The sequence below is a fragment of the Pinus tabuliformis genome, chromosome 3_1, assembly GCF_031772625.1.
Source record: "Pinus tabuliformis cultivar Carrire ecotype Pingquan chromosome 3_1, CPIR1, whole genome shotgun sequence".
Taxonomy (NCBI): domain Eukaryota; kingdom Viridiplantae; phylum Streptophyta; class Pinopsida; order Pinales; family Pinaceae; genus Pinus; species Pinus tabuliformis.
In genome coordinates, this window is record NC_142301.1 from 443,884,112 (window position 1) to 443,909,991 (window position 25,880).

General features: G+C 39.9%; 1 protein-coding gene across 1 annotated transcript in view; it reads left to right on the top strand.

Moving 5' to 3' along the window:
* Positions 1-13,215, top strand: part of LOC149187655 (purple acid phosphatase 2-like) — a 186,611-nt gene extending 173,396 nt beyond the window's left edge. Inside the window, exons 6-8 of the mRNA XM_089411427.1 lie at positions 11,621-11,841; positions 12,505-12,626; positions 12,758-13,215. Of these exons, the coding sequence (XP_089267553.1) occupies positions 11,621-11,841; positions 12,505-12,626; positions 12,758-12,959 (545 nt within the window). The 3' untranslated portion in view covers positions 12,960-13,215. The remainder of the gene's footprint in view (positions 1-11,620; positions 11,842-12,504; positions 12,627-12,757) is intronic.
* The last annotated feature ends 12,665 nt before the right edge of the window (positions 13,216-25,880 follow it).

The window sequence follows — 25,880 nt, forward strand, 5'->3', positions numbered from 1 at the left end:
TACCATAAGGGAACTTAAGTGAAATTGTGCGCTATTGTTGGCTAGTGGCGAAAATCATAGTGTTATATGCCAAGGGCACAACTAGTAGGCTAGGGTTTATCTGGGATAAACAATGTATCTCCTTTAAATCTTGGATATCCTTTTCCAATAGTCCTTTTGGACAGTTTAAATGCATAGGTTCCTCAACAAATTTTTGGCTCATAGGGGTCTACGAGCGAGCGATCCCCAGAGAGAAGGTGGTTTTTTGCATAGTCTCCGAAAGTTGAAAAAATTTCTCTTTAATGCAAATTGGATCCTAGCTCTGAATTTCAATATGATCAAGGATCTGGGTGAAAAGAAGGGTGGCGTACGTAGACTAGATCCTATTTCTCTAGATTTTCATGAAACTATCCAAGAAATCAATATAGAGGATATTGAGTTCAACAATGGTATTTTCACATGGAACAATCAGAAAGGAGGTAAACATTAAACCGCCTCGAGGTTAGACCGATTCCTAATCTCTGATAATATTCTTCAATAGGATTTATATTTTCAAGTTGTTATTCTTCCCTGTCTAGGATTTGATCATTGACCCATTTGGCTAGCGATCGACCTATGAATGCCCCCAAGAAATAGACCTTTCTGTTCTGAGGCATTTTGATGAGAGCGCCTAGAGTTTATTCAGAAGTTAGAGGGATAATGGGCGGAGATCACGATAACTAGGCGTAATCTCATGGAAACTTTCTAGCTTAAGCTGAAGGAGCTTAAAAATAGATCAAATAATGGAACGTCTCTGATTTTGGAAATGTTTATAAGGAAAAAGAATCCCTTGAGGAAAAAATGAAATTAATTCAACAAAAGATCATTCTCGAGGGAAGGACGAAGGAATTAGAGATTCAGGAGGGACGGGTCCTAGTTGCCCTAGAGCAAAGAAGGAAGCAAGAGGATAATTTATGGAAGCAAAAGTCAAGAGTTCAATGGCTCAAAGAAGGGGAGCGCAACACTAATTTCTTCCATTTGACAATGATAAAACATAGGCAAGTGAATAAAATCTTCTCTCTCAATGGGAAGGATGGTCAGAGCCTTGTACAACACGAGGAAATCATAGATGTGTTGATTACCCACTTCCAAACCTTTCTCACAAAACCTCAGGTTGATACGAAGGAAGCAATTCATAGAATCAGACAATGTATCCCTCAGTTGGTCTCATAAGAGAAAAATGAGGCACTAATGTTGGAGATATATTATAAGGAAGTAGAAGAAGTGGTTCACGATCTTCCTTCCAAGGCCCTGAGGCTAGATGGTTTTACCTTAGATTTCTTCAAATCCTGCTGGCCCTTTATGGGTTATGAAATACGTGAACTGGTGGAAGAAGGCCATCATTCTCAGAGGATCTGATCAGGTATAAATACCACCTTCTTAACTTGTATTCCAAAGAAAGGCGTGACAGTGGACTTGAATGGTTTTAGACCTATAGCCTTATGCAATGTCATTTACAAGATAATTTCAGGCATCATGGTTTGTCGACTCAAACCCTTAATGTAGGACATCATCAACCCTGAGCATATTGGCTTTGTTGAAGGCAGGAAGATCATGGATGGTATCATTACAGCTCAAGAAGTGGTGCACTCTCTGCACTCCTCAAAATCCCTAGGTATGCTCATCAAACTAGATATGTCTAAAGCATATGATCATGTGAGATGGAATTATCTTCTTTTAGTGCTTGAATCTTTTGGCTTTTCTCTTTCTTGGATTTCTTGGGTAAAATATATGATAGAAACCCCCTTCTACTCTATTATTGTCAATGGCTCTCCCTCTTGTATTTTGAGGGGGATGAGGGGGATGAGGGGGATGAGGCAAGGGGATCCCTTGTCTCCTTTCCTATATATATATATTTTTTTAATGAGATCGAGTACTTATGTATTATAAAAGACTGCAGAAAGCAGAGAAAGATACATATATGCTGGAAGAAGAGTGATAGAGAAGAGACTGAGGTGGGACGCAGCCCTGGAAGCTTTATAGATTAGCTTGAAGAAGAGAAACTGAAAAAGATGCCTGCTATACTGTTTTACAAAAATGCCATCTAATAGGCAGACTTTACAGGTCATTAGATTAACACCAGAATTGATTGACGGTTTCCTCCATGTGGTCCTCCTTGTGGTCCTCTTGTTGCTGTTCTTTCTGGCTTTCCTTAGTAGAGGCTTCTGCCTGCATACTTGCTGTGATGGACTGAATGTGCTTGAGTGCCTCCTCTAGGTGCTCACATCTGTCTTGGAGGTTCTCGATTTCCTTCTTGCGCTTCTCTAATTTCTTGCGTTTGGACCGGCTGTCCGCGATGAAGTCTTCACGCAGGTCATTATGGTGCTTCATGAAACGGGAGATCAAAAAACAGTGGTCTTTGCACAGTGCGCATGCATCATTTCCCAAGACTCTTTCGAGAGGGTTCTCGCGGGGGCCGTTCCTTCCCTGAGCTTCCGGTTGCCGTCCCTCTGCCATGTCTGCAAAACAGATTAGAAGCGAGTAACCTTGCAAATGACTTTTGATATACCTGTTATCTTCTTGAAGAGTCGGCTTGCTTGTAGTGTCTTGCTGATCTTTTTGATGGCTGCTTTCTGAGTGAGCTGGAGCGGGGCTCCACTTCTTGCTTCCTCGGAGTCGATTGGCCTCAGAGAAAGCTTCACACCTTAAATGCTTCTCGGAATGTTGGTGGAGAGGAGGAATGGGAGGGGGAATATAAGGGCGAGAGGAAGGGTTAATATAATGATGATGCTTCAGATATTTCCGAAGTTTTGCAGAGGGGAAATCGGGTAGCAGGTTTAGGGATCTCCTATCACCGAGATCGAAATGATGTATGCCCAGGAGAAGCGTGGGAGGGGAGGTTTTGAGGTTGAGAGGGGATGGGAACGCCGGCATAATGGTGTGGATTTGATGGTCACGAGAGTGTGGATCGTGTTTCTGACTTTCCCTGATGGACTCTGCACTGAGATCAGGCTGGCAGCTGCCGTCCTTAAGGAATGGATCTTTCATATGTTCTAGTGTTATCTCTGACCTGTCCCTGCTTGCGATTGACCGCATTGTTTGCGAGTTTATCCGCCTCTGCATTATGTTCCCTCAGCACGTGCTTTAAGGTAGTTTTTCCCAAGTGGCTGAGGATGTCAATTATCCTTGCTTGGATGCGGTTGAGAGAGGCTTTGCCAAAGTCTTTACCTGTGTTTATAGCTGCTATTATTATAGCGGAATCCCCGATGATTAAGGCGTCCTGTAGACCGAGCCTGTGTAGGATTGACGTGCCTAACAGTAAGCTGTAGGCTTCCGCTTCATTGTTGGTTGCTTGCCCGAGACCCCATTCGTAGCAGCTTACTGTGATTCCCTTCTGATCTTTTATTATTCCTCCAGCGCCTGCTTTCCCGGGATTGCTCTTTGATGCTCCATCGAAGAGGAGGATGGGGCGATTCTGGGCTGTAATCCATTTATTTACTTCCTCTTTGTCTCCCCTGAGTTTCCAATTTTGCCCCTTCTGCTTGATTTTGATCTGAGGAGGAAGATTTTGGGAGTGGCTAAGGTTGAATCTTTTGTACCAATCCATCTCCTCTTTTGTCCATCCCTGCTGATCAGGGAGAGTTATATGATTCGCACTGATTGCCTCAGAGATCCCAGCTATAGTCCTTGCAATTATCTTGTCAATTTTGATCTGCTCGTTGTTAAAAATATAGTGATTTCTTGCCAACCAGATATTCCAGCAGAGAGTTGCTGGGATACAATTCCAAATTCGGAGAAGATTTCTTTTCCCTTTCCTGCTCAGAGGGTAGTCTTTTTTCCAGTTTCTCTGTAGGTTGCTTACCTGGTCATTCCTGCTTCTGGTTTCTAACGGGCTAAGGATCTGGTTCCAGCAGTTTTGAGCGAAATTGCATTGGAGGAAAGTGTGAAGAATGGATTCTTCCTCAGCTTGGCAAAAGCAGCAAATTGAGGGACCTTGTATTCCTCTTTTTCTCAAGTTTTCTGCAGTAAGAATTTTCCCTTTTAGAAGGGCCCAATTAAAGTGCTTTATCTTGGGTATGCACTCATTGTTCCAGGCTGCCTTGTGAAGGTTCCAGCTTGTACTGTGAGTCTTGTCTTGCAATGATTTGTAGCCCTCACGCACTGAGAAGCTGCCCCCACAGGTGTCCCATATGTAACTGTCCTCCATCTCCTTATTCATTGGCGCAGCTCCGGCTAGAGAGATTTTTAATTTATGCCATTGATCTCTGAGGTCCATGGGCAGGTTCAAGACCTTCCAATCTGACCATGTGTTTTGGGACCATATAGAAATGTCGTATAAGGAGGATATGTTGTGGTTCTCCATCCAAATTTGAAGGGGTCTTAATTCTTGCAGAGATTCTCTGGGACTTGATCCCATGATTCTGTCCAGCCATATTTTGACATTCTTTCCGCTGCCCGGTTTCTTAGAGACATGCTCTTTAAAGTGAGGGAGAACTTTTTTGACCAATCTCCACATTGGGGTGCACTGCCTATCCGCGATTGGTTCTTGGAGGATGTTCGAGTTTGGGCCATTAAGGTATTTCCTTTTGATGATTTCGACCCACCAAGATCCTTGTCCTGAGATGATCTTCCAAAGTAATTTGAGCCCCATAGCCTGATTGGATAGACTTGGGAGTTTAACTGACAGACCTCCTTTGACATACGGAAGGGTGACTTGAGCCCAATTAACAAGACTGAACTTCTTTGAGTCCTGCTTTCCTCCTTGCCAGAGGAAGCTTCTCATGATGATTTCCATATGCTTATGAATGCTTGCAGGTGCCATTATTATTGCGTACTGGTAGATAGGAAGGCCGGATAGGACCGCTTTGATAAGAATAGTTCTACCTGCCAGATTTAACCAGGAAACACCCCAGCTCTGCAATAAGCCTCTCATCTTCTCAATATGTTTAGACCAAACCTCTGCTTTAATGTGCTCCTTGGCCAGAGGGAGGCCCAAGTAGGAGAAGGAGCTCCAGCTTCTTTGGAGGGGAATATCTAAGATTTGAGAAATCCTTTGTTGAATCAGAAGAGGGACATTCCATGTATAAATTTTGCATTTTCTGTTGTTTAGCTTTCCTCCCGAGGCTAGAAGGAAGGCATCCAAAACTCCTTTAAATCTTCTGGCCATCAGGCTTGATGCGCCTCCAATCAAGAGAGTGTCATCCGCGAAGAGGGAGTGATTGAGCTCTTTTGTTCCCCTTTCAATGCGGATACCCGTAATTTCTTTTTTACTTCGGAGATTTTCTAGATGAGCACTCAGTGTCTCAGCCATTAGGATGTAAAGAAAGGGGGAGAGGGGGCAGCCTTGCCTTAGCCCCCTTGAACTTCTGAAGTAATTACTTGGCCGTCCATTGATCAAAGGTGAGGTCCAAGGATTGCTAATGCATCCTTTAATGATGTTTACAAAAAGGGGGAGAAGCCAAATTTAAGAAGGACTGCTGTAAGGAAGGAGTGGTCCACTCGATCAAAAGCGTTAGCCATGTCTAATTTAATGATCATTCCCCTTTCTCCTCTATTGAGACTGCTATGAATGGCTTCCTGGACTAGGATGACGTTATCGATGATCTGTCTATTTGGGACAAACCCACCCTGATTCTCTGACACTATTAAAGGAAGAAATTTCTTTATTCTATTGGCAAGGATTTTAGTGATGAGCTTGTAAGAGACATTGCAAAGCGAGATGGGACGAAATCTATCAAAGGTTTTGGGGTTTGCCTCCTTAGGGATTAAAGCTATATGGGTGGACTTTGTATTTTCCCCTACTTTTTGATTTCTGAAGGCGTTCTTTACCATTCTTACCAGATCCTTTTTTATAGTTTCCCAGTGCCGCCTGTAGAATGCAACTGTAAAGCCGTCCGGCCCCGGGGCTTTGTCTTGTTGCATGCTGAAAATGACATCTCTGATTTCCTCTTCTGAGGGTTCTTGTTCCAGCTCCTTATTGTTCTCCTCTGTGATTTTGCCTTTGAGAATGTTGAGGAAGGTCTCGCTGTCATAATGATGATTGTCTGCTGTTAGGAGATCCTTGAAGTAATTGTATGCTGCCCCTTTTATTTCATTTTGACCTTTCAGCTCAACCCCCGCTACTTCGATTTTGTCTATTTGGTTACAAGCTCTTCTGAGCTTGATATTGTTATGAAAAAAGGAGGTGTTTTTATCTCCAGCCCTCAACCAGAGACAGCGAGATTTTATTCTGAGTTCCTCTTCCTCTGCGCGGTTTTGCCGGTAAAGCTCTTTGTAGAGTGTCTTTTCTTTTTCAATATCCTCTGCCTTGTATTGAATTTGTTCCATTTGAATGTGCCAACGCTCCATTTCGTTTATCAGAGCTGTTTTTTCCCTCTTATCTATTATTGCTTGGTCCCGTGCCCATTGTTTGATCGCTGTCCTAAGCTGCTTCAGCTTTGTTTCCCAAACGTAATATGGCGACCCAATCACTTCTCTTGCCCATTGAGTTTGAATAAGTTGACTGAAATCTTTATTAAGATCCCAATTTTTATTGTACTTAAAGGGAAGAGGGCCGAGGTTTGGGCCTTTGTCCATAGAGAGAACCACCGGTTTATGATCCGATGCTGATCCATGGATTAGTTTACTTCTGATTGAGTAGCTTTCGGCTACCCTTTCTTGGATTAGAAACCTGTCAAGCCGTTCCTTAATGTTGTGAGCGCCTATCCTTTTGTTAGACCAGGTATATTTTCCATTTGAGAGAGGGGTGTCAATCAGATTGAAGAGCTGTATTATATTTTCTAGTTTGTCTCTTGAGGGGTCTGAATGATACTTCCCTCCGTATTTTTCCTGCACATTCCTTATTAGGTTCAGATCTCCTCCAAGAATCAATCTGCTGTCTTGTATAGAGGAGATGTCTTCTTCTAAAGAGTTCCAGCAACATGCTTTGTCCCTGTAGTGGTTGGGGGCGTAGATGTTGTAGATATGATAGACTTCCTGTGAGCTTTTGTTCTTAAGATCCGATCTAATCCACCATGTGCATTGATGAGAGTTGTAGATTTCCCACTTTGTTTTATTCCATAGTGTTCCAATCCCTCCTGATGCTCCATCTGAATCATTGGATAGTCCTGAGAAGTTTTTGAATCGCTGTGTTTGTTGATGAAAGTCCTGATTAGTGAGTTTGGTCTCCTGAATAAGAAGGATATCTGGCTGCTCCTGATTAAGAAGGTCCTTGATGGCTTTTAATTTTGGAGGGGTGCCCATCCCCCTGCAGTTCCAGGAGACCAAATTCATTATTTACCCGCTGAAGGGTGGGATCCTGCTTTCTCCTTTGTTTTCTCGCCGCTGCCTTTTGGCCGTCCCAAATACGAGTCCAGAGGTTGCTGAGTCCCTGTGGCCATTTCTTTTGCTGCCGTCTCATCCCTGAGCTCCTTGTTCGATTTCCTGCCCACTTTCCTTGGTGGATCTGATTGCTGGTTGGTTTCTTTTGCTTTGTTTCTGGTAAGAATTCTTTCAACTGTGTGAGGGGGGGGGGGGGGGGGGTTTGTGCAAGGAGAGGCAGGGCGAGGGGATTGAGGAGGCGAAGGGGGAGTTTCGGCAGTTAGAGATTCGAAGGGGTTTGAGGTCGAAGGGAAAGTTGAGATGGGAGGGGGATGAGGCGGGGGGGGAATGCCTGAAGCTGGGTGGACGGAGGTATTGGGGCCCTGGTTTTGAGAGGATTTCTTTCTTTTGACTTGTTCCCATGGTCCCTCTGTGTGTTCCTCATTAATATCTATTTCTTTTGCTTTTAACTTACTGCACCTATTTGCAAAATGGCCATACTCATGACATACCTTGCACTTGAAGGGGAGTTGTTCGTAGTCCAGCTGCTGAATGTGCATCCACTTGTCCACCTTGATTTTGATGGCTTCTGGTAGTCCTTTCCCGAGATCAACTTCAACACAGATTCTCGCGCATGCGTGCATATTTTCTCTTGGTTCCGATCTGTCAATGTATTTCCCGAGTGCATTGCCTATAGCTCTTACCGATTCATCCCCCCAGCAGTGAAGTGGGAGATGGGGGAGACGAACCCAAACAGGAACAGCGTTTGGGATATCCATTTCCGGATCAAATTCCGGGGTCCATTTGTTCAGGTATAAGCCTCTTGTGTCCATGAAATAGGGCCCATTACGGAAGATGAGGTTCTTATCCTCCTTTGATTCGAACAAGAAGGTGAAAAAGCCACGTCCACAAAATCTTATGGCGATCTTGCCCTGTATCATTGGACTTATGGGTAGCTTCCAATCCACCCTCTAAATGGAGAGAATGGAAGATGAAAGATCATTAGCCGGATTGTGACCTGTCCTTTCCTTGGGATGATCTATCTACTATTCTTTAGGAATGCCACATATTATCTAGTGATGCTCCATACAAGCTTCGGTGGGGGTATCATTCCAGTGGAGTGTTTTTGGAAATGGAAGCCTACACCATTCTTTCAACCACAGATGATCCAAAGTAAGACCGCCTATGACATCGAATTTGGTACTCAGGTTTATGGCCCAAAGTAGCCTTCTTCCTCTGGCTAATTGGTCAAGGCAGCTCCTTACTTGGGACAATATTAGGCAAAAAGGTTTTGAAGGCCCATCATGGTGTCCTCTTTGTTTAAAGGAGGAAGAGACAATGAACCATCTCCTAAAATTTTTCCCAGTGGTGGAAGAGCTTTGGACTCACTTAGAAAATCGTTTTGGAGCTCAACACTGGTTGATGAATAGACTGAAAGAAACGATGGATCTATGGTGTTGGAACCTCTTTAAGAATCCAATTGTCAACATAGCCTAACGCCTTTCTCTTGGTTTTACTTTGTGGAATCTCTAGAAAGAAAGGAATAAGGCAGTCTTCCACTCAGAGCCTATAAGGACCAGGTAGGTTTGGGACACAATTAAACAAAATATCAAAGAATCTATCTTGATTAAAATATGGGAGGATGAAGATTGGAAATCCATCGGTAGGGAGTCAGTTCTTTAGGCCCTGGAGCTTTGTCCAATTGTCTATTCTTCAGATCCCCCTAGGGCATGATTGATGAGAATATCATCGGTAAACAAGTTTCTTCAGCCCCCTACAAGATTTTTCAAGCTGAACTTTGATGGTGCCTCAAAGGGCAACCGTATGGAGAGTGGTCTAACCAATCTCCAGGTCTCTATCCTTCAAAAGTTAATAACTGGAGATCCTTTGGAAAAGGTGGTTAAGAGTTGGAGACTGGAATTCATCCGTGAAAGAATCCAAGCTCGCTTACCCTTATTGGAGTATGTAATCTTTGAACATGTCCAAAGACAAGGGAACTAAGCATCAGACATGCTAGATAACTGGGGGAGTGATCATAACGACTAGGAGCTTCTCCTCGACTAGTCGTTCCCCTCCAATTCCCCCTTCTGGATGATCTATGCCAAATTGTCACTAGAGAGGTGGATTCCCCGATGGGGGTGGTGAACAAATGTCACTCATTGTCACCCACTCGTGATCAACATATGACTCTTGGCATAAGGAAATGGTGTTGGAGGGTAGGCATACTTCCTTCCCATAACACAATAGTTAATGCTTCTGCTTCTGCTCATGTGAACTTTCATTCCTCTCCTACGCGAGAAGGATTACAGGGATCCATGGTGCCTGTATTCAGTGGGTTATTTAATGTGGGTTATGCAACATTAATATTGTTGTTCGACTTTTAGTAGGTTTGAAATTGGTCTATGGCTCTGATTTTCTAGGTTGTGCAAGTATGGTGGTGTGCCTCCATTCGATGCTCCTCCTTCTATGGGTCCTATAAGGTAACAATCACAACCTTACCACTTTGGGTGACTTTTTCCTTGTCACAGTTTTCTCAGCTAATTGCCCAGGTGGAGAATTGGTTGGTTTTGGGATTTTATGTTTTGGGCCTGGGTAGTTATGTATATCGGCATTCTAGATGGTGTTGTGGAAACCCTTTGCGTGTTGTGGATGGCACCATGGCTAGCGGTACTTGGTGTCTTGTAGGTGGTAAATGCACTGGGCCTGGGTATTTGGAGTTATCCATAATTGAGTTCTCTGGCATTGGCTTTGCTTGGTTCTCCTCTTTGGGCGCTATTGGTCACAAAATTATCATTGTGGTAGTCCGGTGGCTCTGGCACCACTTGGGCTTCTGGGAGTTGGAGTGTGGTGTTTTTCCTGTGGGTAGTTGTTTGGTTCTACACTGGGTCCTCATGGTGAGAGGTTTCTAGGCAGTTTTGGCTAAGATATGTAGCCATTTCGAGGTGAATTGGGGCGGAGGAGACTGGAGCGGTGGCATAATTCCATTTCTCCTAGAAAGAGCATGGAGTGTTGGGCTTGTGGTGGTGGTTGGTTGGTTGATAGTGTATCTTATTGTAGGGGGCATGGTGTTGGGGTTGCCTAGGTAGTTGTGGAAGATGGTCGGGGCTCAGTGCGGGTCTCTGGTTCTAACTGGGGCTCCTAGGATTAAGCCTCTCCCCTGATCCTCACATGCTCTTGTGGGGTTGAAGCCGAATTTGGCTCGCTTGACTAAGGGTTTACCTGCATTAGTTGGTGCCAGGGGTGGTGGAGCAAGGGTTGTTGATGTTTGCGGGAGACGTCTTGTAGCTTCTAAGCGCAATAAAGCTAGTGGGGGCAGTGAAGTTGGCTGTAGGAAAACACAGTTAGCTGGTCTTGCGGGTGACAGAGGTTGCAGGGCCTTGTCTAAGGGTGGTCGTGGGGTGGAAGATTAGGCCGTGGATGAGGCTCGATTGCTCGAGGGTGGGTTTCATGACGCGAGGTCTCTGAGGGGCGTGCAGCTGTTGGTTGCAACAGGAGATCTCTGGTGCAACTGGAGATGCTTCAATCCATCTTGGACCCTTTGGAATCTCATGAGAAGGTTTGGAGAGAAGAACATGAGGCAGTTATGGCCAAGCAGGAGCAACTCCAGTGCTTTCAGTGCCACGTTCGTGAACGAATTGCAGTTGTCTAGCGTGGTCAAAATATTATGACTAAGAAAATCAAGAAGTTGGAATCCTAGCTTGCTCACTTTGAGCAACATGTCCACTGTCTCTACTGCCCACCTCCTCCTCTAGGGACGGGGCCATATAATCCTACCTCCATCACTTCTGATGACTAATTATGGTAATTGGTGTCTTGTTAGTTCCTTTTGTTTTTTGGCATGTAAGGCCTGTAAAGTTGTGAGTCTCCTAGTTGAGTATTTTGCTTTTTATTTATAACATGGTAATAACATTGGTCAACAAACCTGGTGAGAATAAAGCCACATTCATTTTAACATCTTTATACATATTTTTTTATTAATAAAAAATCTTTGACTTACAATTTTTTTTCCATATTTATAAAATAACATAACTATATTTAGATAACACATCTAACTATAATATTTGATAAACAACCTTATTATAAAGTAAATACATGTTTCTCTTCACACATTTCTACCATTAGTTATATATGAAAAACACAAATTTAGTTGCCATATTCGATGAAACAACCTTTCTTGTAAACCTGATAAACAACCTTTATTATAAAGTAAATACATGTTTCTCTTCACACATTTCTACCATTAGTTATATATGAAAAACACAAATTTAGTTGCAATATTTGATGAAACAACCTTTCTTGTAAACCTGATGCATGCATCTCTTTATTAGACACTCAGATTTTTATAATGCTATTTAACATGCAGGAGTTTACTCTCCTCAATATGCGTGGCTTAACTCAGAATTCACAAAGGTCAATAGAACAGAAACGCCATGGTTGATTGTTCTCATGCATGCGCCATTATACAACAGTTACTACGACGCCTACATGGAAGGAGAGGCTATGCGAGTCCAATTTGAATCATGGTTTGTGCACTACAAGGTTGATATTGTTTTTGCAGGTCATGTTCATGCCTATGAGAGATCTGTAAGTCTCTATCGTTCTACATTTTCTAAATAAATTTTTACTTTATGCTTATATCATTCGGATTTTGGTAAAAAATCATGTCATACTATTTATTTTCCATGTTTTAAAATTGATAACTGAAGTCAGCTGTTTGACTTGGCATGTTTCCAAAATATTGTGCATTTTGCAATCATTTAGAGTATAGTAATTTAACTATCGATATTCAAAGCTTTTTTATTTTTTAAGTTGGAAATGGATGATAATTTAGTTGTCAAATTAATAAGATATTTGGGAAATCTAGTTGGAAAATTTATAGTAATTTAATTCTTAAACCAGCAGCGGAGACAGTTATTATTGGCTACTATCAGTGAATTCAGGCTGACTCATCTTTGTTATCCAGAGAAAACCACACCACCTGAAATTATGGGCTGGTGATCCATAAGAGGCAGTATTTCGCTCTTGCTAAATATCTCTAAGTTTTGGATGGTTAACCTATTTCCTTACATCCTAAAAAAAACTCTCAACCAAACCAAAATAGTTTTAAAACATACTCTAAACCCTGTACTTTTCAAACCGGATTCAGATTTAATAATGTATTATCTTTCAAACCAGATTCAGATTTAATAATGTATTATCTTTCATTTTGAAAAATTTTAATTATGTTTCTGGTGTTTACTTCTGCAGTATCGTTATTCAAATGTGGCTTACAATATAACTAATGGGAAGTGTACACCTATATTTAGTCCTGCTGCACCTGTGTATCTTACTGTTGGCGATGGGGGAAATATGGAAGGACTTTCATCAAAGTAAGTTGAATGAGAGGTTAATTCTATTGTTGACAAAATTTGTTCTTTCGCTACAATATTCTGTTGAAAAATATATTTCAATACAAACTTTTAACTACAATCACAAGCATTTGCATTGGACTTGTTTGCAGCTTTACAGAGCCACAACCCAGTTATTCAGCGTTTCGGGAAGCAAGCTTTGGCCATGGAATTCTTGAAATAAAAAACAGAACACATGCCTACTTCAAATGGCATCGTAATGAAGATTCATACGCTGTAGTGGCCGACTCCAAGTGGTTATATAACAGGTATTGGTATAACCAGAAAAAATCTAAGTCAACACCCCCAAAATAAAGGGATGGATTCCTGTATGGAATGCCTACAAAATCTTAAAAAATTAAATGTTATAGCAGATACTGTAAACATTGAGTGGTGCTTGTCATCGTTAACCTCAAACACTTAAAAACAATTCTATCAATTGAAATTGATAGTTAGATGGATAATTTTATGAATAAATACCATGATAATCCATTTAAGTTTTGAATTTTTTTTAATTTTAACATATCACTAAACTAAGAATGAGTTATCAAATTTATATCCTTTCATATAATGTTTTTAAATGTAGAATCATTCAGATAAGAGCAATACGCAAATATATGCATATGATAATATTTGTGATTTTTTAATATTTATTTGATGTGTTATGTTATTTAATATAAATAAATAAAGGATTAAAAACTTTTAAATATGAAATGTTATAAATATGTAAATTAGATGTGTTTTTTTAATATTAACAATAAAATGTAAATATTAAATAAATAAAAGATAATAACTTTTCAAACCACATGTCTCTTTGATGTCAAATTAAACGAGTGGAATAATTGTGATGTAGTATAATCTTGTTTTTACCACTAATTAATTAATCAAGGGAGTGTTTGTTGTGTATTTAATCAGGTCAATATTTCATTTTGCATTTGCATTTTCTTGTTATTGTTGCCTCCGTACAACTTCTTTTGCACAATTAGTAACTTTTTTGTCTTTTGTCATAATTATTATCTATTTTAGCTGAGATAAATTAAAATGAATTATTTATTGCTGAAGAATAATAATGCGAGCTTGTCCACATAATGATTCGAGAAATTTTTCTGCACGTGCAATTCTCGTTATTGCTGCCTCTGTAGAACTAATCTCTAAAACACCCTATAAAATGACATCTCCAAAACTTCAAGAGTTGCAAATGCAGTTGTAGGAACTATTGGACTTAGGACTCATCCAACCTAGATTTCACCTTGGGGTGCACCTGTAATTTTTGTTAAGAAGAAAGATGGCTCCTTGTAATTATGTATAAACTATTGAGACTTAAATCCAGCTACAATAAAGAATAGGCATTTAAATCCAAATTGATAATCTCTTTGACCAAATGAAATGGGAATTTATCTTTTCAAAAATCGATCTATGGTCTAGTTATCATCAATTAAGAATTAAAGATAATGATGTTCCTAGGATTGCATTTTGAACACGCTGTGGGCATTATGACTTCACAGTGGTGCCATTTGGGTTGACTAATGCATCAGCATGATTCATGAATCTTATGGATAGGTTTTCTTGTAAGTACCTTGACCACTTTGTACAAGTCTTCCTAGATGATATTCTCATCTACTCCAAAAATGAAAAAGAGCATGAAGAACACTTATGGATGGTGTTATCTTGACTCGGGGAGCACCAATTATATGGAAAAATATTGAAGTGTTCTTTCTTTCAGAAAGAGATTCATTACTTGGGTCATATTATATCTAGTAAACAAATTTAAATGGATGTTAAGAAGGTAAAAGTAATCATGGATTGGATGATACCAAAGAATGCAAATTAAGTGTGGAGTTTTATGGGTTTGGTATGATACTATTGAAATTTTGTAGAAGGATTCTAAAAAATTGAAAAACCTATCACAACCCTCCAACACAAAGGAGTTAGATATGAGTGGGCTAATGAATGTGACATTGCATTTGGTGAGCTTAAAATATTGTTGACTAGCACACCAATATTGTGAGTACCTGACATGGACAAATAATTTATTATATGTATAGATGCATCCAACCAGGGATTGGGTGTAATATTGATGAAAGACAAAAGAGTGATAGGGTATATATCAAATTAAAACCTCGTGAGGAAATCTATGCCACACATGATTTAGAGTTGGTCATAGTAGTTTTAGCTTTAAAAACATGGAGACATTACCTTGTAGGGAGAATATTTGTGCTCAAAAGTGATCACCAAAGTATGAAGTACATGTTTACTCAGAGGGACTTAAATACCAAGCAACGACGTTAAAGTGAATTCTTAATCTAGTACGACTTTGGAATTTCATACATCAAATGGAAAGAGAATGTAGTGGAAGATGCTCTAAGTAGGAGACCAAGGATCTTTTCCCTTATAACCATTAAATTATATTTGAGGGAGCATGTGCTATAACGTCTCTTAGGAGATAAATGTTGTTTTTCTACGATCTTGGTGTCTGGGATAGAATCTTAAATCTTTGACGCTACCAAACCAAGAATCACAATGAAAATACTTTGCACAACAGAATATAAACATCAGTAAATCACACGTGAACAAAATATAAACAAATTTTTACAAAATATTGTACAAATATGTACAACAACCCAACTTCATTATATTAAACCAACTGAATAATACAACAGTCTAGGGCTCCCGTACCAGGGATAATGGTTCTCAAATATCCACTAGTACAAGAATACAAAACTGGGGCTTAGTGTTGGTCCATCGACAACCAATCTACCCTCAACAAGATACTCTGACCATCTGGCTGATGTAGTCAACTCTCTCAGCTCCTCTCGGCCATACCCGGTACCTGCCTAGTCCTTTGGCTTCCGATCTGCAACACTGCCTCTATCAATGATCCAAGTCCATCTGGTCACTGAACCTCGGCTATCCAATCTTCTCACTAGTTGTGATTTAGTCCATAAAGGGCACAACACATCAAGACTCCTATAGATAACTCTCAATCTATCCACTGCTGCTCCTCAAACACTCAGGGACTTCAACTCAAACACAACAGTCCTCCAATCATTGTTATTCCTCTCCTATTGGTCTAACCTTACTCATTGTCCTTACTAGTCCCCACACACACTGTTCTGGTCCTTGTAAGAACCACACAAGGTACCCTATAAGTGATTGCCCATGACAACAATACAAACTACCCTCAAAACTAGCAAGGAGACTCTGTTTGGGCCGCGACCTCCTAGAGATGATTGTGGCTAGGAGAGAGGGGCTTGACTAGCCCTATCAACCCTTCTACAAGTCCTCCAACATTGTTGTACCTACAACACTTCTTTGCGGCCCTGAAAAAAGAAAAGATACTCACAAAAGCATGCATAGAAACATACCCAACTTATCTCTGATTTGCTATGACCTGATCTGGCTAAGGAGACATACCCACACTAACCACAAATATTCCTTTAAGAACCTTTCTTATTTCTTTAGAGTTGCGGCCTTCTTCCATAGAGAATCTGCACCCTAGAATAGAGGTTAACCCACCATCAAAATGCAAAGAAACCTTCTCCATAACTTGACTACCTTGTCTCCTTCTTCTAGCCTCAAATCCACACTAAATCACAAATCTAATCTTGACCTTGAATGCACTTAGGATGTGTAGGAATGATCTCCAACATCACTCCTATATATAAAATCACATGTGGTGTTAAGACATAACTTGTGGCACTCCAAAAATTTCAAGTTGACCTCCATTTGGTGCCACATTAACCCAAAACTTCATTAAAAAATTCATATCTCAAGTTATAGACCTTGGATTTGAGTGATTTCCGATGCTCCCGGTTACCCTTGGGATCCTCTATCACCTCAAATCATCACATGTCCAAAAAATATCACGAATTCACACCCACCAGCTTGGATGAAAAGCCCACCTGCTTGGGTTTCATGCCCACAAGTGTTTTTGTGGCGCTCCAACCTCCAAACCCTCGATCCTCAAGGCTTGGAGTACCTCCCAAGCTACCAAAAATCAACAAACTGGTATTTAAAAGTAAGATCTATGCTTCAAAGTAAATACCTAAGAGGACCCAATTTTGAGGGGTATGAACAATGAAAGATAGATTGTTAGAATTCCAAGGAAGGATGTATATCCCTAATGAAGGAGATATTCAAAACACCATCCTCAAATTAGCCCATATACCAATTTATTGTGCATATCCAGGAGTAAAGAAAACGTATTCTAATATGAGGAAACTCTTCTTATGGGAAAGCATGAAGCACAATATTTTCCAATTCATTGCAAAATATATTGAATGTCAGCAGTTAAAAGTCAACCATCGTCACCCAATAAGTATCCTACAGCAACATGACATCCCTATGACCAAGTGGGAGGTGATTTCTATGGATTTTTTCATGGTACTACCTCTTACCCCATAAAGGCACAATGCCATTTCAGTTGCAGTGGATTAGCTAACTAAAAGTGCTCAATCTATTCTTGTTAAAGATACTTATGAAGTTTTTAACATGGTTTGAGTATTTATAAATGAAATTGTTATATTCCATGGAGTAGCTAATAAGATCATATCAGATAGGGATTCATGATTCACTTCAAGGTTCTAGACTTGTATGCAGTTAGGTTTAGGATCCCAACTAAATTTAAGTATGACTTATCACCTTGAGACTGATGGATAGATAGAAAGAGTGAACTAGTCAATGGAAGATATGTTGAGGATGTATGTTATGGACCAAGAAACACGTTGGGAAAAGTACTTACCTTTAGTTGATTTTTCCTACAATAGCAGTTACCATAGTTCAATCAGAAAGAATCTATATGAAACATTATATAGAAGACCTTTTAGGACACCTCTAAGTTGAGACAGGTTAGAATATTGAGTGATTTTGGGGTTGGAGTTAACTCAAGAGATGGAAGAATAGGTAATACAAATTACGCAATGGTTAAAAGAGACACAAGATAGACATAAAATTTATGTCAATGCTCATAGGATAGATAAAAATTATGAAGTAAGAGGTTTTTTTTTATTCACATCAGACCAAATAAAAGCACCATGAGATTTGGAGAGGGCAAAATTTGTCGCCCTAGTTTATTGGACCATTTAAAATTCTGGAAATAATTGGACCCCTTTCCTATCGTGTTTCACTGACACCCCACTTGCATAAAATTCATAATGTTTTTCATGCATCTGTACTAAGACACTACATAGCTGACGAATCTCATAAAATTGAGTGAAAGGAACTACAAGTATCAGACAAGGGAAACATTATGGCTAAACCATTACGTACATTTGATCGTAGGGTTTGACAACTTAGGTGTTTCTTGGTGGACCAGGTTAAGGTCTAGTGGGACAAGTATAGTCCTAGATCTACTACATGAGAAGACATAGAGACCATGTGTCGGAATTCTCCCATCTTGTTTTAATTTTTGAAACAATTAAAACTTTATTTTATATATCCTTACTTTTTTTAGGCGAATTTATCAGACTATCATTTTGAACATATCTATATCTATGGAGAGTTACATATAATATTTCTATTTCAGATGATTATGTGTTTTCATGTATGCTTAATTAAATGTGCACATATTGCTAGTACATGGATACCAACGCAAATTATGTTATGAATGAGATTTCCACATATTATGTTTTGCTTATGAGCATGTGCGATTATGTTAAAGACCATATATTTCTTATTATTGATAAGATGGATATAATTAGATTAATCACGCTTGACTATTTGATGTAAAATTTGCTAGCAATAACGCTTGACTATTTGATGTAAAAGTTGCTAGCAATCATGCTTAACTATTTGATGTGAAAGTTGATTTGCAGGTACATTGGCTAGATGTAGCCAAGTTATGTTATATAAATTTAAAGATCAATATCATAGAATTTGACAAAATATGAATGTTGGGAAATTGTTATTTGAATATATTTTGGTTACAAATATATCAATGCAGATGTTATGATGTGTGGATAAGTATTATGTTGCATATACCATCATTATCCAAACTGACTAAATGATGAGAAAAATCCAAGAATAGTTGGGGCTCAATGAGATTCCATGTTAAGGTGTTAACCCTGGATCTACAAGGAGGGGTGGACGTGTTTCCCACCATTTTTCCTCTGAAACCTGGAGTCATGGGAGGTATGTGTGAGCCACACTCCCTTAGACGTGTGACAATGACTTCTATATGTTTACTAGGGAAGTTAAGTTGATTTAGTCGATGCTTACACCCTTCAGGTTTTATGGATGGTTAGGTCAATATAGCGGATTCCATGGCATATTCTAGTAGAGAATGGATAAGAAGGGGGCGAAAGAGATTAGGATGGATATGATGATTCTAGGTAAGCTTAGGAACTCTACTTGGGTAGAATATGGTTATTGATGTTTCAACCAATAAATGATTTGAAGATAAAGTTTAAGTGTTACCACACTATAAATGAGAATATAATCAAAGAATTCAATTCTTACATGATTATATCAATCGTGAAGATAATTACTAATATACTATATAAACCATAACTTTGGGACATAATTTTCTGAAGGAGGGGTGTATATAATGACCCATAGTGAGTTACTAATGGAATATGATTATTAGCATGCATACGAGGCATGCATATGCTAGCTACATACATATGTATTGCATGCATTGCAATAGTATACATACCCATTTCATTATATAAAATATCTAAGTGTATGGAAAATAAATAAATTATTAAATGCATTAATTAAATACCTTAATTATCAAATAATAAAATACAATATGTTAATTTAATTTCATTAATATTATTTTAGTCAAATAATAAATGATTATTGTTATAATTAAAAAATGTCAATCTATGTTAAAAGAAAAAGTCTTCCACTAACTCAAGTTGGATGAGTTGAAAAATTACAACATGCTTCATTTAATTATATTGAATTAAAAGAAAAGAGTCAACAAAGGCTTGTTATCTATTCATCGAATCCGTTATTCAATTCTGTTGTGATATCTCCTCAGCATCCTTACATTCCTTACGATCGCCCTGGTATTCCTTTGGAGTTATCCCCTCACACGTCTAGGGTTCCTCGTCACTAGTTGTTTCCATCTATGGAGTCAGAAGGTGAAATCCCAACCTCTTCTTTGAGTCATTCGGAAGTTTCCGCTACCCATACTCCTCATGTCGATGATGAGCAAGGATATGAATTTCCTCCAGAAGGCTTTCCTTATACAGGAAGAGTCCTGTCTCTCACCTTTCCTGAAACTAGTGGACCCATGTTGCCACCTGGTTATACAACCTTAGCTCAGTTAGTTTCAGGTACTCCTAGTGCCTCGTCATTGTATCAAAATCCCATTTGGTCTTCAAATGCTATGCCTACATCTGGTCTGTTCATTCCAAACACGACCTCTCGAACTTCTGTACAAACTGTTGTCACCTCAGTTCCTGTTCAACCTACAATTCCATCACAGCCTGTCTCATCATTTCAATCGACCCTTCCAGTACAACCGACTATTTCATGTCAGATTTCAGTTAGTTCTTCTACCCCTCCGTCATGTGGATAGATTGTGTCACCACCTGGGGGTTAAGATTTGAATACTCCTCTTGTGTCAGGTGAAACCAATGTGAGTGGATTACAAACTCACATGGTTGGAGTGAATCAACCTTATTATGGTAGTATCCCTAACCCTGTTGGTTAATCTGAGTCAGGTAACATCCAATATCAACAGCCTTTTATCTCATAGTTTCCACTCCAAGAGGCTTATGTCCCATATGGTTCGCAAGCCTTGGTTAATTCGTCTTACATTCATCAATCAGGATTTTATGTCCAACCTGTTCAATCTGCTATTCCTGAGGGATATGGTTAGATTCAATTTGGGAATTATCAATACCCGCAAGGCATATCCCATGGAACTGTCCAGCAGCGCTTGCAGTAGTAAGCACAACCTTTGCAATAGCAAGGGCTACCTTTGCAGCAATAAGGGAATCCTTTGCAGCAGCAAGGGCATGCAATGAAGTAGCAAGGGAAATTTTTACAGCAGTAGGGGAAACCTTTGCCATAGTCTCAAGAGCCTTTGTAGCCGCAAACTCAGTTTGTTCAGTAAGCTACCCAACCTTTGTACTCGCAAGGCCAACCTTTTCAGCAGCAAGGTCAACCTTTACAACAGTAAAGGGAATCTTTGCAGTAGCAAGGTCAACCTCTGCATCAAGCTCAATATGTATATCTATAAGGTCAGCCCTTGCAAACAAAAGGTCAACCCTTGTAGCAGCAGGGTCAATCTCCTTATGTCTAGGGTCAAAAGGTTAAACAACCTTATAACCCATATGTTGCATGCAATGCTTATCAGTGGCCTATGGTGGGTCAATATCAAACCTACCCTGGACCAAATCCACCTTATGGTCAAGGTAACCCTCAGTGGGGACAAAATCAGGTCCTGTATGGACAAAATCCTCCACTATGGGGGAAAAATCCTTACCAATAAGGTTGGAACCCGTAGTTTGGGTCTCCTCAAAGGCTGTATATGTAATTTAACGCGAAATTTCCTTTCTTGGCTACGTTGAAGCTTTCCGATGTCTTGAGACTCACAAATGATCCCATTCTTCATTCACCTTATTGGCCTCCAGTCCCAACTAAAATTCCAAGCGATTGTCCCAAATTCGAGGGAAAGTCTAAAGAGGATCCACAAGCCCATGTGATGACATATCACCTATGGTGCTCCTCCAATTCATATGTTGATGATTCTATCCATCTTTGCCTCTTTCAGAGAACCCTCACAGGTGTTGCCGCAAAATGGTATATCAAGTTGCCTCAAGGTACCTACGCTGACTTCAACTCTCTGGCTATGGCCTTCCTCACCCACTTGCAATTGTCGTTTCGATATGAAACTGGCACTCATTTTCTCACATCCTTTAAGCAAGACACCGATACCCACATTTCCCATCATACCCATGAATGGAGACGTTGGCGTCGCCTCATCAAATTCGAGATTGCTGATGAGTTGTTGATTGAATGGTTCACAAAATCATTCGTTAACAAGATTGTTAAGGATATAGCTATGGGTGGATGTGTTACTAAAGAGAAATCTATCGCCCGTGCCCAGTATTTAGACTTATTCTATTCAAAATCTGGCATGTTGTATGAGATGTTGCCTGAAGCTCCGAGACCATCTTCGGATCTGATAGTATCAAAGTCTCCTGATGCACCGCTTGTTAATGGTGTGATTGGTTCTGTGTCTCAGACTTCCACAAAATCTTCTTCGAAGCAAAAATATGTTTCAAGCACTGGTTCCAATAATCCTTCGAAGAATTCATCCAATCTTGGTAAAACCTTTGAGGTACATGACGTTCAGTCTACCGCAACAGATAAGGCCTCTAAAGGTAAGAAAAAGGGAAAAGGTAAAGCCAAATCTGATGCCCCAAAACAGGACCCACCCAAATCATCTGTTGATGATGCTTCTAAGAGAAAGCTGAAATATCCTTGCCTCATCTGTGAGGAAGATCATTACACCAAGGATTTTCCTTGACGCTTTGAAGTTAATCGCTTGTTGAAAGGGACTCCGATTGTCTTAAAAGAACCATTTCCATCTCAACAGACGCAGTTGGTAGACCAACCGCAATCCTCTGCCTCCTCTGGTTCCCAAGTTTTCATGATGCAAGGTTCATCACCTATTTTGATTGCTACTCGAACAAAGGACTATCAAACCATGCATAAGCAGACGGTGGAGAAATAAGTCACTGATATCCCTTCTACTTCCACTCCGTCCAGTTCTGGTCCACTCCATATTGAGTGCCCTAACAATGAATCTGTAATCCGACCACCTCCTGATGAGCCTCATAAATGGGTAATTATATGGGCTCATTTTACCTCCTAACCTAGTCAAATCAACCATTCTCTTAGCTTATTTCATGATTTTCTGATTATATTTATGCTTATAGAGTGAGTTGAGTTAGTTATGATGCCATGAGGTCTAATATGTGTTTAATGCAGATTATTGATGATTTTTGTGGTCAAATTCAAGGATCCAGTAGACAAATGGTAGCAATAACTCGAAGTGGACAAAGGAGAGGACTTATAGGAGGGAGTCCCCCTCATTTATTACTCCTCACTTCGAATTTCCCTTCATTCAGCTCGGAGTACAAGCAGCCAAGTCATGTATTAGTAGGCAGTCGAGCAAAGTGGAGGATAACTTATGCAAGCCTCCCTGATTTTGAGGAAGCTGTTGGGAGATTCATTTGTATAAGTAGAGAGGCCTAGGGCCTCACTAGGGAGTTGGTCAAATTTTTGTTGAACTTTTGCTGTAGCATTGCTTATGTAAACTCTGCTCAACTTCAAGCTTATTATTTCGACAGTTCATGTAATCTTGCTATTGTTTTGGAAATAAAGATGGAATCCTTTTTGAGTTAGCACCGAGTTACCTCAGAGGGCTAAAGCTCTTAGGTTAGGGCCCAATCCAAGCAGCCAAGCTCCTCTTTACTTGTATTTGTATGTTTCATTTCAGTTTGTAGATTAGGTTGCTGTTAGATGTATTCCTTTTATGGTTAATAATAGGTTGCTTTTGATGATTCAGTGGTTTGCTTCTATTTATGTTTTTTATAGCAGGTTAAGCAGTGATAAAGAAAAGATCTAAAAGGCTAGAAACAGTGCCTGGGCCTCTCTTCCTCCCTTTGGGACAATGATTTGAGGCAAAGACCCTCTTGCTGCCCCAAAAACACAGATTTTCCTCATTCATAGGATTTCTAGTGTTTACAACTTTCTAGTTGGCTCATAGTCTAGTTTGCTTTGCTTCAAAACTTCTTCATCATGCTCATTTCCTTATTAGAAACAGTCTTTTTTCATGCTTTTCTTTCATGCAATGGTTATCAGTATTTTCTTCCATAGATCATAGTTTACTTTGATGTGAAAACTCTGTTTTTTGATGCACTTATTTCCTTGCTTACTTAATCTCATTGGTTGACTGTCAGTTGTTTATTCAACAGATATCTTCTAGCAGCATTCCAGCCTATCAGCCATTCCATCATCCATCTGATCCATGCCCTACAGGTCGCCCAAGTCTCCCCTCAATTCTGCCTTAGTTTCCTGCATTTTCCATAGACTTTCATCTCTCTCCTTGAGAAAATCCAATCATCTTTCTCTTTCCTAATGATTTTTGGTAGACCCTAGGTGCCCTAACACTTCATCCCAACCTTCATGCACCTTTTCCACCCACTCTCACACCTTCATAATAGTGAAAAATTCTCTTGGCCTCCTCCTATAGGCCTTCTGTAGAACGTTGTTTTTCCTCCTGTAGATTCCCTGTGTCCTCCTGTAGATTTTCCTGTAGGCTTTCTTTTGAAGGCTGAGTTTGGGAAAAGCCTATAGAAGGCCACCTAAGACCTCCTAGGACTCATCCACACCATCCTACATCCTCTCAAGTCCCAAAACTGCCCTCCATAGCCACCTATTCGCTGCCACATTCACAAACAAATAAATTACATGCATATCAAATTCACATTAAAATACATAAAAATCCAAAAAGATGTTTTTTTTGCTCATTTACTTTCAGAAATAGCTCAGGTAGATGTTGTTCACTTCCTTGAGTAGACAATGGCATTCTTTTCATGGTTTTCATAGTGTTTTCTGCAAAATTAGGATTAGTGGTTAACTAGGATTTCCTTGGTTTGCTTTACACTTTAGTCTTCCTTTCTGCAAGTAGAATAGCATCAGTAGAGTAATCTCTTTTTTCCTTCCATCACATATAAAGCTTCTTCTGGAATCCATAGAAGTTTGCTTGAGCTCCTAGTGATCTTGCGCCGGCTGACCAAGTGACAACCTGTAGTAAGAACTAGTACTTGTGCATACAACACCATCGCTTCCAAGTTTGTTACGAACTACCTGGTTGATAAGAGTAAAGTAGGCAGCCGAGGAGTATTATGTGATTACTGCTTTCTTCTATTTTCTTCTTGCAACATTCTGCTAATATTTTATTTTCAGCAAAAGTAGAATATACATTTCCTTTCTTTCAGTTCTGCATTTCTTTTGCTTTCCTTTTCAATTCTGCAATTTCCATTTCAGCAAAAGTAGAATAGTCATTTCCTTGCTTTCAATTCTGCATTTCCTTGCTTTCCTCTTCAATTCTGCAAATTTCATTTCAGCAAGCTCATTTCAGTTAGTTGTAATTTGTTTGTTCAATCAATTTCAGTTTTGTAGGTACTATCAGTGTGGGGAAAAAGAAACAAAAACCAACCAAAAATATTTCCTTTCATGCCTCGTAGGAATAGAGATAATTTAGGTAAATTTTTTCCCAACACCCCCACTGCTCCACATAGCCAACCTTCTCTCTTCTTCGGTGGCTGCAATCAAGAAGAACCCTTAGGTGAACAACCCGACATATTTGAAGAACCTATAGGGGAAGAAGAAGAAGAAAACATTCCTTTAGAGCCAATGGCTGAACACAGAAATTCTAGGGGGAATGGAGAAAGAATAGAGGGTACCTTTCCCATTCGGGAGACCAATGGGGACACCAAAATGAAGAATATAAGCCCTTCCGCCCTACCTCATTTCCATGGTCTGACTACAGAAGATCCTGGCACCTTCTTGTTTGAGTTAGCTATTATCTGTCAAACCTATGACTATGCAGAAGATGAGCAAAAGTTGAAACTGTTCCCTTCTACTCTCAATGATGCAACATTGCGCTGGTTCATGGGATTACCTAGAAATAGTATCATAGCTTGGGCTCAGATGCAGAAAGCCTTTAACAACAAGTATCGAGACTATTGTAGGTCAAAAGATACTAAAGAAGAAATTTTCCAAATGACTACAGGAAGCAATAAGTCCCTGGAAGACTATGAGGAGAGGTTCTAGCTCAGTTACAAAAGGGGCGGGTGTACACTTGACCTTGAGTCTCTGAAGATGGTTCTGCTCAGGGGAATTCAGAAAGATCTTTTAGACACCCTCCATCTACTGGTCGGGGGAGACATCTACCAACTATCATATGAAGACATAAATACTGTTTTTAGAAACCATTCTAGAGCAGCCAGAAAGAAAGGTAGGGGGAGTCAACCCATAGCCAGTACCTCTTCCTCCAACTAATCCATCAAAGGAGAAATTGGAAATAGGTTGGAAGACTTCAAGAGTGAGATGCTGCAGATTCTTGCCATGCAAATGGATACCTTGCATATCAAAAGGAAACAAGAGGAAGCAGAGAGGGATTTGGCCATCTTTTTCCCTAGATGCACCAGGAGGCATCCTAAGAACAAATGCCCATTGAAATCTATAGAGGTTTGTTTAGTCTGTGAA